Consider the following 19,915-nt stretch of genomic DNA (forward strand, 5'->3'; position numbering starts at 1 on the left):
TCCGCTCTCACCCAGGCAGCTCTAACGCACAGTCATCTGTTTACTTGAGTAAAGAGAAACTGAGAAATAACCACTGCAGCCACCAACAGAACAACATAGCTTCATGTTTTTTTCCTGGCAGTGGAAACTTAGTGTAGTTGAAGCATATCTGAGAGATGCCTATCAATGTGTGTGAAGAATTAATAAAACCTGTCAATTTCTAGCCAGTCTCTACAGTGAAAAGGCTGCCTCTGGCTTTGGGTTCAGGGTATAATTTACAATTGGTGTTAGTTTTCGCATAGGTTAATTTAGGTATAAAGGGTTACTTAAAGTTTTTGGAAAAATTGGTAATCATTTTTGTAGTCCCACAACCATAGAGAAACGTGTGAGCGCATACACTAGTTTGTTATATATCCTCAAATATGACGTGTTAGCTTTAGGGTAAAACTACAGTTGAGTTTAGGGTTGAAGTAAATGCTTTGGCATTAGGATAAGTTTTGGATATGTTTAGAAATGTAAAAAAAATGCATTTGCCTATTTGCATGGCTAGGTTTGACGTGTGTCACTGATTAAGCTGTAGCTTTAAAGCTTTCTGCTACCCAGCACTTCAGACCTAAATCCTCTTCAGCTAGTAGGGATGAGCGAGCGTGTGTGTGTGTGTGTGTGTGTGTGTGTGTGTGTGTGTGTGTCTAGGGGCAGTGAAAGAGCATAGTGGGGTGTGTGTCCGAGAAGATCCCAAGCATGTGCAGGTTCGCTAATCTCCGTCATCACGTCAATACCTAGCCCTGGTCAAGGCCTACTGTGGTTTGCTAAGAGTAGCTTGCTTAATTCCCTGGACCAATGCTAGTTGATTGTCAAATGATTTGCACAGTGAGGCTGAATTGTCAATCAGTCAATGTGCAGCATTGAAATAAATTGAGTAAGCACAGGAGTTCTAGCCAACAAACATCATAGCATGTCTGATTTGAACTAACGTTCTTACTATAAGGTGACCAGATTGATAAAATGAAATCTGGGGACATTTCCATTTGAGGTCAATATATCACTTAAATATCCAATGTTATTACCCATGAAATAAAAAGGGGGACAATTCCAGTTTACTGTATCTAGTTTAACAGGCACACTGTGATAAACAGAGAAAACAACTATAATACAGAAACACTACAGACAAGACAGGGCTATCAGACCTGCCATTCAGGTCCTGGTAGTCTGGGTAGAAAAAGAGCAGAAGAGAACATAAGCAAAATTGAAAAAACAGAGACAATAGTTTGTGAAATACTTGCATACATAATTAAGAAATAAGATGATGAGATGGGTAACTACATAATATACTTATACAAACCTAATCTGAATGCATTTTCTTCAGGATTGCTTGCACCTTTTCTTCTCCAATTGTTCTCTTTTCCTGTCATCTTTCTTCCTTTTCTTTAAATTTCTACCTCGCTCTTCAACACTCACCAAGCTTCACTCTTTTTGCTCCCTTAATTTTTCCTTCTCACTCTCTTCTCCCTCTCCAATATTTAATAACAGTACACTAATAGATAAGACAGATTCCCATTGCTTGCCTAATTTTTGTATTTATCTCAAAAGCATAGTTTGGAATAATATATAGTCAGGCTCTGTAATCATATCTTTACCTTTCCTCTATCTAGTCTTCCTCCTCTCCTTCCTCGCCACTTTCTAATGCTCATAAAGCTAAAAACTTACAATAACCTAGTTGCATAAGTGTGCACACCCTCTTATAACTGGGAATGTGGCTGTGTTCAGACTTAACCAATCACATTCAAACTCATTAAACACCTGCCAAAATTTAAAGTGACTCTGATTAATCATAAATAAAGTTTCCTTAGTTGCATCTCAGAGCAAAAGCCATGGTCCGCAGAGAGCTTCCAAAGCATCAGAGGGATCTCATTGTTGAAAAATATCAGTCAGGAGAAGGGTACAAAATAATTTCCAAAGCATTACCAAGATATACCATGGAACACAGTAAAGACAGTCATCATCAAGTGGAGAAAATATGGCACAACAGAAAAATTTACAAGAACTGGATGTCCCTGCAAAATTGATGAAAAGACGAGAAGAAAACTGGTCAGGGAGGCTTCCAAGAGGCATACAGCAACATAAAGGAACTGCAGGAAGTACTGGCTCTGTGCTACATGTGACAACAATCTCCCGTATTCTTCAAATGAATGGGCTATGGGGTAAGGTAGCAAGACAGAAGCCTTTTCTTACAAAGAAAAACATCCAAGACCGGCTGAAGTTTGCAAAAACAAACATCAAGTCCCCCAAAAGCACATGGGAAAATGTGTTACGGTCTGCTTAAACGGAGGTTGAACTTTTTGGCCATAATTCCAAAAGGTATGTTTGGCGCATAAACACTGCACATCACCCAAAGAACACCATACCCACAGTGAAGTATGGTGGTGGCAGCATCATGCTTGGGGTCTGTTTTTCTTCAGCTGGAACCGGGGCCTTAGTCAGGGTGGAGGGAATTATGAACAGTTCCAAATACTAGGTTATTTTGGCACAAAACCTTCAGGCGTCCGTTAGAAAGCTGAAGATGAAGTTCACCTTTCAGAACGACAACGATTCAAAGCACACATCCAAATCCACAAAAGCATAGCTTCACCAGAAGATTAACGTTTTGCAATGGCCCAGCCAGAGCCCAGACCTGAATCCAATTGAACATCTGTGAGATGATCTGAAGAGGGCTGTGCACAGGAGATGTCCTCGCAATCTGACTGATTTGGAGCGCTTTTGCAAAGAAGAGTGTGCAAATATTGCCCAGTCAAGATGTGCCATGCTAATAGACTCCTACCCAAAAAGACTGCTGTAATACAATCAAAAGATGCTTCAACAAAGTATTAGTTTAAGGGTGTGCACACTTATGCAACAGTGTGAGCTTTTTATTTTCCCCCCTCAAAGATTTCAGTTTGTTTTCCAATTTAATTGTTTACATTAAAGGTGGAAAAAGTTCTGACATGATTTATCTTTGTCTCAATCTTTTACATCACAAGAACCTGGGATTTTAACAGGGGTGTGTAGACTTTTTATATCCACTGTAAATGGAGGGCCACCAGTGGTGGCTCTAGCCTTTTAGGGTCCTTGAGCAAAATGTATTTGGGGCCCCTCTCTCCTAGAATGGGCTGGTGAGTTGTTTTACTTCACCTCAAATCTATTTTATTACCTAACCCGGACTGGATGGAATTGCTTCGTGTGCCATATTCGGCTGGTGGGCCTTGGTTTGCCCAACCCCGTGCTAATTTTATCAATGAAAATTTCTAAATATTTTCACACTACTCATTATGCCAAGACATTCAAGTTGTAATCTATAAATAATCTTGTCATTGTGCATTCATTTAATATAATTATATTTTCAAAATAGCCAGTCCACTGCATGTTTACGTGTGAACGTTTTCAACCTAGCTACCATGACAGTAGCTAGCTAACTTAGTCTACATAGCTAAAGTTAGCTAGCATAACCTACTTAAAACCTTATATAGCAGATAATCTAATTTAATTAATTGCAAGCTTCATGCTGAGTTTTCCACAAAAGTTCTCTCTTAAACTAGCGTAAGCAAGTAGTTAGTAGAAAAGTGAATGAAGCTGCTATAGCAAGCAGCCCCCTCTGTTGGCCAAAACAAACACAACGCGATTGAGATGTCAACCGGTAGGCTCTGCTGCCCAGTCTTTCTTGCCAAGTAAAACCTTTTTTCACTTGGCAGTCTGTTTTTAACGCACAGTTAAAAACAGGGACAATTCCAGGGACAGCTCCAGAAGGGGAAACGCCATTGAAAACGGGGACATCTGGTCACCCTATCTTACCATGCACTCACCATTTCCGCCATTTCTACTTTGTGCTAGCTCTAGCAACTAGCATTTCTGCCCTATCTGTTGCTGATATATGAAATGTTTTATTTTTCATTTATGGTAATACTTGACACCAACCAGTGGTGGTTTGGGATTTCTCTCACACAGCTGTAGAACTTAGTCATAAGGAGAAAAGGCAGTAACCTGTCGCTTTAAGATCGGCATCACGCCTGGCTTCTCAAGTCGCGCACACCACTTTTATGCTCATAAACTAACCACAAAACTTTGTTCTCATTCAGAGCGCTCACAAAATCTTGTGTAGAAGAAAACATACCTTAAATAGATTTAGCACTGCCCTTTTCCCCTATCTTGAACACTACCTTTGAAATGAGACCAAAGGACTTGTTAAAAGAAGTGTACAATTCATGAAACAATTTCATGTGAGACAAAGACTTTCTGTACCCGGTGATTTAAAGACCACAACACTTTTTGATTTAAAGATCTAAGCAAGCAATAAAGATCTAATTTAAATAACACTTTGATCCCAAGCAAAATGCATTTGGCAGCAGCAAATATCAGCCAGTCCCAGTGGCCCAAGCAGGAATGGAGAGAGCAGAGACAAGTAAGGGAGAGGAAAGAAATGTTTCACAATGAGTCTTTGTCAAGAGCAGAGAGGCATTTCTGTAGTCCCACAGCCACAGGCCCTCAGAATGCCTCTCTCTGACACATGCATGTGTCACACAGCTGGAGAGGGCTGTTTATTGGCCAGTACTCCTTCCCCTGTAACAGGCGCAACACGCCCACAGCTGTGTGCAGCAGGCCCGAACCAACCGCCGGAGAGCTAGTCTGACTAGTTGTTAAACATAGACCTGTAGGAGTAGACTGAGGCAGATAGGTTAGGAGTAGACTGAGCCAGCCACCACCCACGCACACCTCTCCCCTCCGTGGGCTCGACCAGCTGAATCTGTCGGTGTCCGACGCAGCCGAACCCGACCTTCCGGGCAATGACTGACATTGGCAATGACTGACAAAAGACTGCTGGACGTGTTTTTGGTCAGGTGCTGTTGTCTGCGGTGTGTGTGTGTGGGGGGGTGTCAAGTGGCATCTTTAACAGAGAATCGCACTGAACTGTTTGTTGGCTGAGGCCTATTCATACAACCACTACAGCCAGGCCATAAAACAAAGGATTTTTCCTCTAAAATTTTATTTACATACCTTCATTCCTTGGACAGATACCATTTAAGAATAGCAATGGAAAAAGACTTTCATTTAAATGCTCTCTAAAACCCCCAAAACAATTCAACACAAAACAAATACATTCGGTCATTTATCCCTGTTAAATCCATCAACACATACTGTATATTAGATACGCAGATATGATAGATAATATAGTAAAGTTTTAATAATATACTCCACTAGATGTGCATAATATATAGTTGGGCAGGTTATATACAACTGATCCATTCAAAGTTGGGTCTTTATTCATTTTAATTTCTGTCCAGAATGGTACACTTCACTTCTCAGAGGGGCTGTGGACAAGACTAGTTCATTATATAGGGAACAAGGTGCCATTTAAAATTAGAACTATAGTGATTTTACATATTAACACACACACACACACACACACACACACACACACACACACACACACACACACACACACACAGGGGAGAAATGCACAGTATACAATAATCCCTGCCATCACAGAAACCACACACCATGTACGTTGTTTGTAAGCATCCTACAGTTCATCATTACCCTCTACTTTGCCATAAATAATTACAAAAATATACCTCACTTCAAGCATATATGCAGTGGGAAAATAGCTTTTCGTGGAATAAAAAAAAAAACTGTCTGGATGAGAGCTACAAGGAGAGATGAGAACGGGAATGAGAGAGAGAATTGGTTTCCTGGACTACCTGTAAAAAGTAAGTATACTGGGTGGTGTTGTGCAGTAGGACAGTAGAGTGGCCTGGAATCTTTTGGGGGAATGGTTAGGTTGGGGCTTAGATTGGGGTCCCGTCTCAGAGCATCATTTCCCTTTGTGGCCCCACTTTTGAAGAGCAACAATACAAGTTCTAGATCTAAAAAAAAGATGTAATTTAGTAAACAACATTTTGAGGACAGCCAGGCGGATAGAACTATCTTCAAGTCCATGTTGGTTCAGTGTGTACACACACACACCGGTACACATTGTCCTCTCAGGCTCAGGGTGTGTGTGACAGCAGACAACTGCCTTACTTCTTCTTAGCGTTGACACTCTTGCAGACCCAGTTCATTCCGTCCTGAAAGCGAACAGAAAGAGCATGAAACTTCTCTTCCTGAATTTAAAACATGAATGGATGACATGCCTTGGTGGACGGCTGCGCCTGAAACGCGACCGCTCACCTGTACCCCCTCGCCAGTGAGGGCAGAGCATGACTGGATCTGCCAGATGCGGTCCCGGATGGTGTGCAGGTTGAGTCCCTCAGCAATCTCAGAGGCTGGGGCGGCTGTCAGCAGGTCCTGCTTGTTGGCAAAAATCAGAACTGGAACCCCACTTAGCTTCTCCTCATCCAACAGCTCAGCCAGCTCCTAGAACACACACACACACACACACACACAGTCCCAATATAAACCTATGTACTGGAGAATATGCCCATATCACAGCACAAAAGTATCACTTGTGAAAACAAAGACTCACCTGTCCCGTCTCCTCAAATCTTTTTCTGTCTGCACTGTCAATCACATAAATCTGAAACACAGCAGTGTTCCAATTGAAGACTGTTAGAAGCACACTAGAGGGTTGATGTGTATGTGTGTAACTTTAGCTACAAACCATTAGCGAACGTCTATACGAATGGCTTCCAATCGAGTCTTTGTGGTGTACACCCAACTCTCCTGATCAATGAACTACCGTTCGCAAGAAACAAGATGGCGACCTACACATTGTTCAGAATAAATAATAAAGTAACTAAATATATTTTAATAACAGAGCTTTTGCTAAATAAAGACATCCACCTTCAACTGGTCTAGGACATCGTAGATAAACCGCTTGCTGAATGTGCTCTTGGCCAACAAAGCAGCCCACACTATAAAACACATGAGAAAACATGAAAAGGAGATGGCAGTATTACCTACTCTTGGAGGCAGATCTGTCCTAAATACTTAACTTAATGTTATATAATACAGGGACGAACTTATGTCCCAACTCTGAAGTAACTTAAGTTTAAAATGTAAAATGGTTTAACGTTAGTGTTAGTATAGGGACAAACACTAACCCTTCTTGTCAGGGTTTAGACAACTTAGCATGTCTTCTCAGAGAATTCAACCTGTTTGAAATCCTAGCCCAGTCATCTCCAGTAGGGTTTACATGGCACACAAAATAAGATTTAATAAAATGCGCCAGAATGCGCCTTACTTTGAACATGCTGCTAGCGGAGACAATTGGAACGTCATGCTCTATCCCGTTCTATGTTTAGCACCTAACGTTAGCACAACCAACGACAGAGGCCATAGCGACAGAGGCCATAGCGACAGAGGCCATAGCGACAGAGGCCATAGCGACAGAGGCCATAGCGACAGAGGCCATAGCGACAGAGGCCATAGCGACAGAGGCCATAGCGACAGAGGCCATAGCGACAGAGGCCATAACGACAGAGGGGACTGTGAGACAGAACAGATAGTCAAACTAGCAGTGCTTCCCTGTCTATTACTTGTATAGTCATCACTCGCTTTGTGACCTCCGGGTGAGTATACTATCAATAGGTTACCAAAAGATGACTATTGTTCATTCGGTAGTGAAAAAAGTTAATGGCTGGAAATATTACGTTGACAGCCAGCGCTTGAGAAAGAACAGTGTAACAACTTCGATTGGAGACCATTCAGATATAAGGGTTTGCCAATTGCAGTTGGTGTAAAGTCATACTTGTGAAGTAAGCTATAAACTATGGTTGAGAAACTCACCAGCACATCAGTGTTCTCAAAGTAGTTTCTCCAGTAGGGTCTGATCTTCCTCTGTCCACCAATGTCCCAAACATTAAGCTTAAAACCCTGAGACTGAACACTTTTTATGTTGAAGCCCTAGAGAGGGGGACAGAGAAAATGAAGTTGGGATGGGTATTAGTCTAGAAAAACAACACATCCAAAAGAGTGGTAAAATAGAAATGGCAAACCCTGCTGCAGATGTGTGGATTTGTGGGGGACAGTGAGATGAAGTGTCTGTACCGCAGTACCTGTGTGGGAGTAATATGACTGATGTCCTCAGAGGCCAGTTGTTTCAGCAATGTGGTTTTTCCTCCGTTATCCAAACCCAGCAACAAGATTCGAACCTCCTGATCAGGTGTGCTTTTCAACTTCCGAAGAATTGACAGCAAACCCTGTAACATACCAAAACCCGATCCATATCGTTGATCCTGAATCGTGTCATGAGCAATGGAGGACCAACACATGCCGGCTACGAATGCATCCCCTGACAACAGGCCGGAAAATGACCGAGACTCGAGAGGATGCGCAGAGAGGATACGGAAAATATAGAATCATTCTCGAAATAATGAGCCTCTTACTTGGTGTACACAGTGGTTTCAAATGAGGAAAGCCTTTAGAAACGACTTAGCAGGCAAACAAAATGGTAATGGCGTTTAGCTAGCAAAGAATAGCCATGCTATGCTGCTAATCTCATGAACCAATGTCGGAGGGAGACTGCTGCAGTCGTTATATTACAATATCTTAATTTTTCATTAAATGTATTAACGTCTTACTGGGGTATAGGGAGCGCATTTTTAACAGTCACATTCAATCCTATTATTTATTACGCATTTGTTCGGCTCAATCTACATATAATAGCTATTTATCACAATACATTTAACTCACCATCTTGTTGCTTTAGCTATCTCCCAAGACGCTGTCGAGGTTACTAGGGGGTGATGACGTTGTACTCAAACGCTTACGTAGAGCACAGGTGAAGACGTAAACAACTACCGGTTACTATTTTAGCTAATAACAAAAACTATGTGAACAACATATGTTGCCGATTTAAGTCCTACAACTGAAATACACGGTTTACTAGTAAAACATACATATATATTAATGCCGAACATTTATTATTAGCCATCTCCTTTCTTTATATTCCTGGAAAGCTAGCTTGTTAGCATTTTTGACACGTTCTGATTTGCAATGTATTTTTGTGTCTGCTTAGCTGCATGTATTTTAAAGAATCAGATGTAGAGATTATTTAAGATTGTATTCATTCATTCGAGAGAACGACGATCGGCTAGTGCTGCCCAAGATTAGGATTGGAGGAAGCTGTGCCACGTGAACCCTCCCCTACTACACTAACTCTATCATTTCTGGGGTCCTGACTTGAAATATTTAGCAAGTTACATTGTATTATTTTGCAGCACAGCGCTGAAAGGTAATGTATGTTTCAGATACTTTGTTTTATTGATCGACTTAGTTTATTTTTTTGCCAACTGTTGGTCTTTGCTCTTCTCTAATGTCTGGATGTGCTTGTTGGAGACAGCTGCTAGCATGCATGCTTTGCAAAATGCGAGTAATTTAACAGGCAAGTTGCATCAGTCTGTTGAATGATAGTTTACTGTCATTATAAGAATGTCCCTGTGGATATGATGGCCAAATTAACAAAAGCAGTGACAGCTGGTATTGACATTCAAATGTAGAGAGTTAATAGTTTTTTTTTTGCTCCTGTTCTACCAAAAAAGTTTCACTCTGTTTTAGATCAGTGCTTCAGATTGAGGCTAGACTGGAGAGGAACTAATGTAGAATATTGAGAAGTAGCCGTCGATATATGACATTCAGTTAAATGAATCTGCCCTGTGCCAATAAATCTCTCTGCTTGATCATACTTACTATACTTGAGACATAATCAAATCAAACGCTTATAGACTTCTTACACTCTGACCCCTTTTTATTTATTTGCATATTCCTCTCTGGGCCCTCGTGCCTCTCCTTACTCTTTAATTATTTTCATACCAAAGGTTTGTTCATTAATTAATGAATTAAAAAACCAAATGTATAAATCCATTCCGGTTTAGTCAGTGATTTAATTATATAGTGTTGTATTGGAATTCTTTGGCTTTGGAGCTCTGGTCTTGATTCGTTACTAATCAATGTGCAGCTGCAGCAGAGAGAGTGCATGACCCTACTGTTCAAACAAACAGCTCTGACCAGTTCTGGCTCCAGCCTGCTGCTAGCCTAGCTGCTTTGGGCCTGGCTGCACCTGGAATATCTAGCCTGGCTGCCTCCGCTCCTCCTCATAACCTCGTCTTCTTAGCTGCTTTGCTCGATTCTGAAAACACCAGAGGTTATGCAACTTTTTTTGTGTGTGTATACTGCATGACCCTAAGCATGATGGCATGTAAATTGTACACCCATCTGGACAATTTGTCCCTGCTTTCAATATGTAGCACTCATTTACTCAAGGGCTATCTTTACTTTATGACCTTCAGTTCGTTTTAACATTAGATTGACATTTTATTTGGATTTTGTCTGGCTAGTTTATTCTAACAACTGATAGCAAACTCAAAAATGTCTTTCTCTGTTTTTATTCTCCCAAAGACAGACCAGAGGGACCCAGTTGGTTAAGGACCAAGGAGCCGAACAGTGACTGTCAACTTTACCTGTTTAGGGACGCCTGAGGTTGTTTCGGAGATAGCGTTTCAGATTTCAGACTTGGATTGTTAGGCGGGGGGGTTGCAATGGCTCTGAGCGGGTTTGACATAGACTCACCAAGATGGGATCAGTCCACGTTTATAGGCCGACTGAAGCACTTTGCCAACATCACAGACTGGAGGACAGCTTTACTGCCAGATTCTCGACTGGATGAGGCTAAAACACTGGTGGAGACCTGCAGGTATCACTCATATGCCACTGTGAAGTGAACATGCACAGATCCAGGTTAGGGCGCTAGACCAGGAACCAAAGGGTCGCTAGTTCCAATCCCAGTGCTGATAATTTGAAATATACCGTATGTAGTCGTGCATCGTAGCCAAGTACACAGACCTGTTTTCTTCAGTAATGCTGGTGACATGGCAGACCCTGCCTCGGACCATAACCTCCCCCCAGTGTTGAGGATTTGCAAGAGAAACATTCCATATTTCGAATAGGGCAAATATAATCCAGCTGGTCATTATTATTATTGTTAATGTTATGATGGCTATTATTCCTACTTTTAATGTGGTTATTATTATTAGTAGTAATGAAAAAGTAGTAATGCCCAGTGCTATATCTACAGTTGTTCTTCATGATGAGATATTGGGTTCTATTGGTTCTCCTGTTTTAGAGTGGGTTCTGTTCCCCCCGGCACCACAGAGGAACAGCTGCACTATGCCAAGAAGCTGTATGACTCTGCCTTCCATCCTGACACCGGCGAGCGTATGAACCTGATTGGTCGAATGTCCTTTCAGGTGCCTGGAGGGATGGCCATAACGGGTTGTATGCTACAGTTTTACAGGTGCGTGCACACACGCACACTCTCAAACACACACTAAAGCTTACATGAAAATCAGAACATTAGTGATGCCGACCATACTGAACACCTACCATACTGAACACTTATTACAGGCGTTTTGCTGACATCATTAATTACGATAAGTAGGTCTTGCTAGAGAAATGTGATGAGCTTGCTAATATATGTGCTTCGTAGTAGGAGGATTGATGTCTGAAAGAGTAACATAATCAAAATGATGTTCTATAGGTTGGCCATCTGTAGATGAGTCTGGAGTAATGACTTCTAATACCCCAGAATGAGGCAACCACAGTAGTGTTTGGAACTGTACCTCTTTACACACTTCTTTCCCCCTCTTTCTTTCCCTCCTCCTCTCCTCTCTAGGACCGTCCCTGCTGTAGTGTTCTGGCAGTGGGTGAATCAATCATTTAACGCTCTGGTCAACTACACCAATAGAAACGCTGCTTCCCCCATCACCACCACGTAAGACCATGCAGGAAACACACACACACACACCACTGCATAATGTAATGTACACATGGAGAATACTGGGCTGTTGACCACACACACCACTGCATAATGTAATGTACACGTGGATAATACTGGGCTGTTGACCACACACACACCACTGCATAATGCAATGTACACGTGGAGAATACTGGGCTGTTGACCATACGCACCACTGCATAATGTAATGTACACATGGAGAATACTGGGCTGTTGACCATACACACCACTGCATAATGCAATGTACACGTGGAGAATACTGGGCTGTTGACCATACGCACCACTGCGTAATGTTATGTACACATGGAGAATACTGGGCTGTTGACCACACGCACCACTGCATAATGTAATGTACACATGGAGAATACTGGGCTGTTGACCATACGCACCACTGCATAATGTAATGTACACGTGAAGAATACTGGGGCTGTTGACCATACGCACCACTGCATAATGTAATGTACACATGGAGAATACTGGGCTGTTGACCATACACACCACTGCATAATGTAATGTACACATGGAGAATACTGGGCTGTTGACCATACGCACCACTGCGTAATGTTATGTACACATGGAGAATACTGGGCTGTAGACCATACACACCACTGGATAATGTAATGTACACGTGGAGAATACTGGGCTGTTGACCATACGCACCACTGCGTAATGTTATGTACACATGGAGAATACTGGGCTGTTGACCACACGCACCACTGCATAATGTAATGTACACATGGAGAATACTGGGATGTTGACCATACGCACCACTGCATAATGCAATGTACACATGGAGAATACTGGGCTGTTGACCACACGCACCACTGCGTAATGTAATGTACACGTGGAGAATACTGGGCTGTTGACCACACGCACCACTGCGTAATGTAATGTACACGTGGATAATACTGGGCTGTTGACCACACGCACCACTGCATAATGCAATGTACACGTGGAGAATACTGGGCTGTTGACCACACACACCACTGCATAATGCAATGTACACGTGGAGAATACTGGGCTGTTGACCATACGCACCACTGCATAATGTAATGTACACATGGAGAATACTGGGCTGTTGACCATACGCACCACTGCATAATGTAATGTACACATGGAGAATACTGGGCTGTTGACCATACACACCACTGCATAATGTAATGTACACGTGGAGAATACTGGGCTGTTGACCATATGCACCACTGCGTAATGTTATGTACACATGGAGAATACTGGGCTGTTGACCACACGCACCACTGCATAATGTAATGTACACGTGGAGAATACTGGGATGTTGACCATACGCACCACTGCATAATGCAATGTACACATGGAGAATACTGGGCTGTTGACCACACGCACCACTGCGTAATGTAATGTACACGTGGAGAATACTGGGCTGTTGACCACACGCATACATAAACTGCCACAGTTACAGTCAATGTAATTTGCATGAGGAATATCAAGAACTATTTAAATGTCTTCAACTGATATCACCTCTCTCCCTTTTCAGTCAGATAGGAGTAGCCTATTTAACAGCAACTAGCACAGCTCTAGCTACTGCTGTGGGACTCAACCTCTACACGAAGGTACAGTTTGAAATGCACACACACTTTACATTTTACTGACATTGAAGGGAACCAAAAGGTTATTTCCATTCAAAATCCTTTTTCCCTTTCCTTATCCCAAAACTCCTAAACCACTTTTGCTTGTTTTACTAACCTGGCAAGGATTTTTCTTACTCACGATTATTGTTTAACTGGCACACACACCCTCTTCTGATCCTTGTGTGGACTACAAAACCAGAAATTCATGTTGCCTATCCCCAAACCTTAACCTAACATTAATCTTCATAACTTAATCTTTGTGCCTAAACGTGACTCTTGAGTGGTTGTAGGATTACTCTTCTCACTTCTTGTCTTGTCTCTGTGCGTTCTGTCAGAAAGCCCCTCCCCTGGTGGCGCGCTGGGTTCCGTTTGCAGCCGTAGCGTCAGCTAACTGCGTCAACATCCCAATGATGAGGCAACAGTGAGTTCATCATTCGGTTAGGTCATAGGCGGGTTAGCGAGTCGCTACAAGTGTATCAACACCCCTCCCCCCCCCCCCCCCCCACACACACACACACACACACACACAACATGGACTTGTTCACTCTCTGGCCCCTCTTCCTCTCAGGGAGCTCTTGAATGGCATAGCTGTAACAGATGAGAATGGAAACAAACTGGGTCATTCCAAGGTAAGCGGCGCTGGGACTGTTTGGGAAATGTCTTCCCGAACACCCTGTTTCTGACTATTAGACGGTAGCAGAGCAGTGACATGGCTCTTACTCCCCTGTCCTGATTCTCTCGACCTTTCTGCAGAAAGCGGCGGTGAAGGGCATCACCCAGGTGGTCGTTTCCCGGGTTACCATGGCAGCACCGGGCATGAGTACGTGTCAGAGGTTTAGGAGGGAGGGAGGGAGGGAGGGGTTGGAGAATTTGAGTCCTAACCTGCAGACAATGGAAAGGGGAGCTTTGGTTGGTTGTGTTGGTGTGTGATAATATTATTCCAGGCTTTGAATCACTCCTCTTGTCTCCAACTGTCTCCCCCCTCTCTTCTCCTAGTCATTCTCCCCATCATCATGCAGAGGCTGGAGAAGTACAAGTTTATGCAGGTGGGGCTCTTATCAAAAACCAATGCTTCCAGACAGGCACTAGCTAGAGTGTTACTGTGTAAACATGCGTAGTCGCAGTACTCATGACTAAATATCCACCCATTCCATTTTTTTGACTGAACATGCGACTGAGTTGCAGTGAGTTTCTGTTTAGGGAATTAACACACCCTGGCCTTCTGTTTACAGAGGATCACCTTCCTCCATGGACCTTTGCAAGTCATGATGGTGGGAGTGTTGTAAGTAGAACTGTGAGAGAATGCTGTACAAATATTCCTTTTGTTCGGGGGGATTCTTCAACATGTCTGGGTGTCCCAAATAGCTCACTACTCCATAAATATTAGTTATGTTTGACCAGGGTCCATAGACTGGCTCTGGGAACAATGAATAATAATTGCACTGTAATCCAACCCCCCATGTGTGTTTTTCAGCTTGGTCTTCATGGTCCCTGCTGCCTGTTCCCTGTTCCCTCAGCAATGGTAAGTAGCTTGCAGAAAAGCAGCATTTAGTGCAGAAGGTGCAGAAGGCGTTTTAGGCATGTCATGTTTATGATCAGGAAATTGGTGGTGCAGTACTGTGCTCATGATCCCACCTACAGTGGCGTGTTGGACTCTCCCTGGTGCCGGAATGTCACTGTCTTTTCCGGAATGTCACTGTCTTTTCCGGAATGTCACTGTCTTTTCTTCTCACTTGCAGCTCCATGGCCGTGTCTAAGCTGGAGCCAGAGCTAAGGGAGTCCATAGTGTCTCGCTACGGGGACAGAGTACCATACGTATACTTTAACAAGGGCCTCTGAACATGCGCACACACCTGCCTTCTTAATCGCCCGCCAATCAGGGAGATTCTTTTTGTTTTCTTTTTACTAAATTGACCAATCAAGATCCACGTCAGGACAATGTTTCATATAGTAGAAGGGCTTGTAGGTTAATAACTTGATCGTTGTGTGTCTTCACCTGGATGTCCTACGAATCATTGGGATTGCAGGGGAGATGTTTTTGGAAACTGATGAACTGTATGCATGGTGGTGGTGGTGGCGGGGGGGGGGGGTTCACCGCTGTCTCACAGGGTTCCTTTGCAAACAGTGTATGATTCCGGTGACGCTACCGTTTGTACTGTCTGAAAGCCTCAAATTACACATTTCAACCTCTATTGGATTGGCCTCTTTATGCATTGTGTGTGGATCCCAAATAACACGCTATTACCAAACACCTGTGTAGCGCCCCACTGTTGCCCAACGTTACACATGACAAGGGTCCTTAAGTCACTCTTGGAGCCCCAATGAAATAGTTTTATTTGCCACATGCTTTTTTTTTTTTTTTTTTTTGACGAGTTGTAGACTAACTGCCCAGGTGAGCTTCAGCAGTTTTCTTGCCGTCAACATCGTGTCAACGAGATGTTCTACCCGCTGCACCAGAACCCCACCAAAATCACCCCTCCTCCCTCACCGATGCATGCATAAACCCGGGCCAACACCCAGCACCTCTTTACCACAGCAATTATACACCCATGTTCTGTGCAGTGTGGTTTCCTGAATGCTTATAGAAGGTGTAGCTAGAATGCTCTGAACAGCAAATCTTTGGCTCTGTACACATTTAATTTGAAATTAAACCATTACTTGCAGGTTGAAGTGTAGACTCTCAGCCTTAATTTAGTTCTATTTATCAAATGCGCTGAATAACACCGTGTCATTCTAAACAATTATATTCTTGTGACATGGCACAGGACATCTACGCAGTAAAAATTTAAGAAATATAAAAAAGCAAAATATAGCAAAAATATACATAATAATGTAAACTAGCAGCAGTTTCAAAGCATGTAGAATGGGAAATTTGAACAATATGGGTAGAAGTATTCAATATTATGAATATAATATGAGTGTAACATGCCTATGAACGGTACATACAGAAGGATATTCTAATGTACATTGAATGTATGGAAAAAGACATCGCAGCATTTGGAGTGTTCATGTGTGATCAATATCATCATAGATCAGTGTTGCTGGTTGTGAGTCTGGAAGTGCGTGTCCCGATGCTCCGGTAGCGTCTACCAGACGGCAGCAGTGCCTGGGTGGGTGATGGCGTTCCATGCTTTCCTAAGGCATCGTGTATGGTAGACGCCTTGCATGGAGGGGGGAGATGGCAGCCGATGACGCGCTCCGCAGATTTCGCCACCCCCTGGAGGGACCGTACCAGGCAGTAATGCAGCCTGAGAGGATGCTGTCAATGGTGCACCTGTAGAGGTTGGTGAGAGTTTTCTCCGACATGCCAATTTTCATGCTAATCAGGAAGTATAGTCGCTTTTGGGCTGTTTTCACTGCTGAGTTTGCTTGTTTAGACCAAGTGAGGTCATCTTTGATGTACACACCGAGAAACTTGAATTCGGAGATCCTCTCCGCTTCAGCTCCATCGATGTTTATGGGGGCATGGGCTAGTTGGAGATGAGACCCGGGAGGGTTGTGTCATCCTCGAAGTTTAGGGGTATTTGCATCATAAATCATGAACAGCCCTTTTCATACAGAGTCCCACCATTTTAGATGACCAAAAGTAATCAAACAAATGAACATTAACACAAAAAAACGAATTAGCTGAATACCGTAGACAAAATGTATTGTATTTTGTACAGACACAAGTACCACCAGGGGGCAATGTCTCCTTATATACAGACAGCTACAGCAGCAGTGATTGAAACAGGTTGCCTCCCAAGCAGCACCGCACCCTATTCAGCGCACCGCACCCTATTCAGCGCACCGCACCCTATTCAGCGCACCGCACCCTATTCAGCGCACTAGTTTTGACCAGAATACTATATAGGGTTCAAGCACCAAGCCTTGTACGCATTCATATTAGAAGTGCTTTTAGTGGTTGTGATAAAATGAAGTTTTCTGCACAAACATAACATGTTACCTATCAACATTGTGTGCTGTGGGAAATTTGAAGTAGTTCGGTCAGATTGTTTATGGATGCCACGCAATTGAATCGAACATGTTTTGTTGCATTTAACTGCTAAAATCCAGTTATCAAAGTATTTTCCTCAGGTGCGTGAGGCATCTACATGAACAGTTCCTGTTTGTTTGTGGGCCTTTTTGCCCTCAATCTTGTCTTCAGCATGTGAAAGCTGTGCTCATTTTAATTCGTGATCGTGTGATTGACTTGACCAGTCAAGAAGTTTACACTTTTGGGCCCTGAAGAAGTTCTGCATGTGGTTGTCTTTGGCACGTCTACAACCTGAAGAGTGTTCTTGATCTGTCTTCACCAGTGAAAGTAGTCATCTGCTTTAGGGGTCTTCCTTGGTCTAGTAGGTTGTTTGTCATTGCTGAGCTCACCGGTGCCTTCTTTCAGGCTTTTAATGTACCAAACAGTTGATTATGGCACGCTTAATATTTTGACCATGTCGCTGATCGATTTATTCTGATTGATTTGCATCATAATTCCTGCTTGACGCGTGTTGACATTGCTTCGGCCCTTATCCTATTTTGACTAGCAAGAGAGAAATGCAAAGCCTAGTGTCAATACTGGACATAGACGTGTCTCTCATGGAGCAAACACACCTGTCTAATAAGAAACACCTAGGAAGCCAATCGTCCAAATGCTTTGGGACCAATCGTCAAAATCGTTTGTAATTTAAAATGGTTGCTTGACTGTTAATCAAGCTGTCAGTCTGCACTTTAATCCCATCACCATTGTATCATTTCAAATCTGAAGGGCTGGAACGTACAGTTCCCTCCAGAATTATTGGTAGACTAGGTAATTATGTTCACTAGCTTGGTCTACCACTCAATGTCATATCTCCAACCTTTTAAGTCAGGTTAAATTGAATAATAGTGGCCCATATGTTCTTAGATGAAATTATTTTCTTGTTGACCATTTGTTTTCTATAAACAATTTTCACTCAATTTAAGTTCAGCTTCATGTGATTTAAGTTTAAGATCAAGCTGACAAGCAACAATTACATTATTTTAGATTTAACTTGGATGCCAATAATTCTGGAGGGCACTTTAGAGTCCCCCCAAAAAAAGAAATGTCACTGTACAAGTGCCTTTGGAGTACCCGGTTGCATTGCGGATGAAGATAAAACAATATGCACAATGAACAATCATATTTTTTTAAATATATTGTCACATTGGCAATGTCAGTTCCTTAAGCAGAAAAGGCACAACATGTTTTTTTTAATATATTGTCACATTGGCAATGTCACTTCCTTAAGCAGAAAAGGCACAACATCTTCAAACCTTATACACTTAGAATGCCATTTGCTATATGCAGTTATATGAGCCTTATACCCACTCATGCTAAAGCAGACGCAGAATTCTTTTGGCAGTTGTAATGCAACGGAGATTGGTTTTCTGTACAAAAATAGCATGTTTATGAGTCAATGGTTATACCAGGCTGAAACCTGGCCAATTTCTCTACACCCCATGGAGAAATGTGTAGAAACGCAGGTGATTAATTTTAACACTGCCGAACATTTATCCAGCGCCTACAGGGGGGTTGCATTGAAATGTTTTGCCCACAAAGTGTGGGTCCATACTATAGGTGAAATATACCACTTGTGTAATCAGCGACACCAGCTGAATGTATTAGTGCTTTGAAGTTGTTGAAAAACTGAAGTTGGTAAATGGCCAACCATCAACGGAAACCTAAAAGTACTGCTATTAGCGTTTGTTAACAAATTACCGATCGAATATTTTGTTAATGCAGGTTTTTTTTATGAATAACGTTTTATCACCTTAAATGCTGACTATTCTCTGTCTTTAAAGTAATTTACCAGTTTCACACCTTCAATTACCAGCCAGAGTTAGATCTAATAAAAAAAGTGACATGACTTATTACTGTCCAATGACACTCCCCGAGGAAGTTGATAATAATTTTGAGTAATTATCAAATTGCCCAACAGACATACAGCTGTAACTAGAGTAAAGACTTATTCAGTTGAGAATACAATTGTAGAGTTAAGTGTGTAGGTGCAAAAAAACATAACTAAGGCACATCAAAATGTGAGAAGGTTTAAAATGAAAATTACTCTCTACAGACAACGTTGTTGTGAAAACAGAATTATATTTTCAAATGTACATTTTCAAATATCCGTAGCGATTGTGGATGATGAAAAATCACTGGACACAACATTTCTAGAATGTATTGACACACCATAATGTGATTTCATTTCGCAGAAAAAGCAGAAGACCTACTTATTTTGTGTCTGCACCTTCAACCATTCAGATGCATTTAAATATATATTTCTGTGTGCTCCACTGCACAGGAAAGTGTTGAAACGTAAAATAAGTTTCGTAAGAGCAGTGAGTCAGATTTAAACCTGTGTTGCAGCAATACGTTTCTCAAACACCCCCTGGGCACCCCCCCCCGGGCACCCCCCCCCCCCCCCCCCAGCAACTCAGTGTTCTCCAGAACCGGTGCAAGTTAATGCAGATGAGCTAGTTCAGGGCTCCAAGAGAGGCTTGTGAAGCACTGGCTTAGTCCCCTGGACCACCATTCTCACCTTCTGACTCATTTAGAAATCGCTTTTCCAAT

General features: G+C 42.4%; 2 protein-coding genes across 6 annotated transcripts; one reads left to right on the top strand and one right to left on the bottom strand.

Annotated features, from left to right (window-relative positions):
• Positions 1-5,248: 5,248 nt before the first annotated feature.
• Positions 5,249-9,054, bottom strand: arl3b (ADP ribosylation factor like GTPase 3b). Its single transcript, XM_010897647.5, has 6 exons — positions 8,641-9,054; positions 8,004-8,147; positions 7,735-7,851; positions 6,473-6,523; positions 6,178-6,363; positions 5,249-6,074 (listed from the first exon to the last, which is right to left on the bottom strand). Exons 1-6 carry the CDS (start codon positions 8,641-8,643, stop codon positions 6,027-6,029), a joined length of 549 nt encoding a protein of 182 aa, XP_010895949.1. The 5' UTR covers positions 8,644-9,054; the 3' UTR covers positions 5,249-6,026.
• sfxn2 (sideroflexin 2) lies at positions 8,977-16,070 on the top strand. 5 transcript variants are annotated; one of them, XM_020047689.3, is made up of 12 exons: positions 8,977-9,181; positions 10,345-10,639; positions 11,069-11,239; positions 11,618-11,716; positions 13,254-13,329; positions 13,683-13,768; positions 13,916-13,976; positions 14,101-14,167; positions 14,344-14,393; positions 14,580-14,629; positions 14,822-14,869; positions 15,087-15,186. In XM_020047689.3, exons 2-12 carry the CDS (start codon positions 10,485-10,487, stop codon positions 15,184-15,186), a joined length of 963 nt encoding a protein of 320 aa, XP_019903248.2. In that variant the 5' UTR covers positions 8,977-9,181; positions 10,345-10,484. The 5 variants fall into 5 exon arrangements, with proteins under 5 accessions (XP_019903248.2, XP_028976402.1, XP_028976403.1 ...); XM_029120569.2 differs by having other exon boundaries at positions 10,349-10,639; XM_029120570.2 differs by lacking the exon at positions 8,977-9,181 and adding an exon at positions 9,205-10,090.
• Positions 16,071-19,915: the final 3,845 nt, after the last annotated feature.

This window comes from Esox lucius, chromosome 6, assembly GCF_011004845.1.
Source record: "Esox lucius isolate fEsoLuc1 chromosome 6, fEsoLuc1.pri, whole genome shotgun sequence".
Classification (NCBI taxonomy): domain Eukaryota; kingdom Metazoa; phylum Chordata; class Actinopteri; order Esociformes; family Esocidae; genus Esox; species Esox lucius.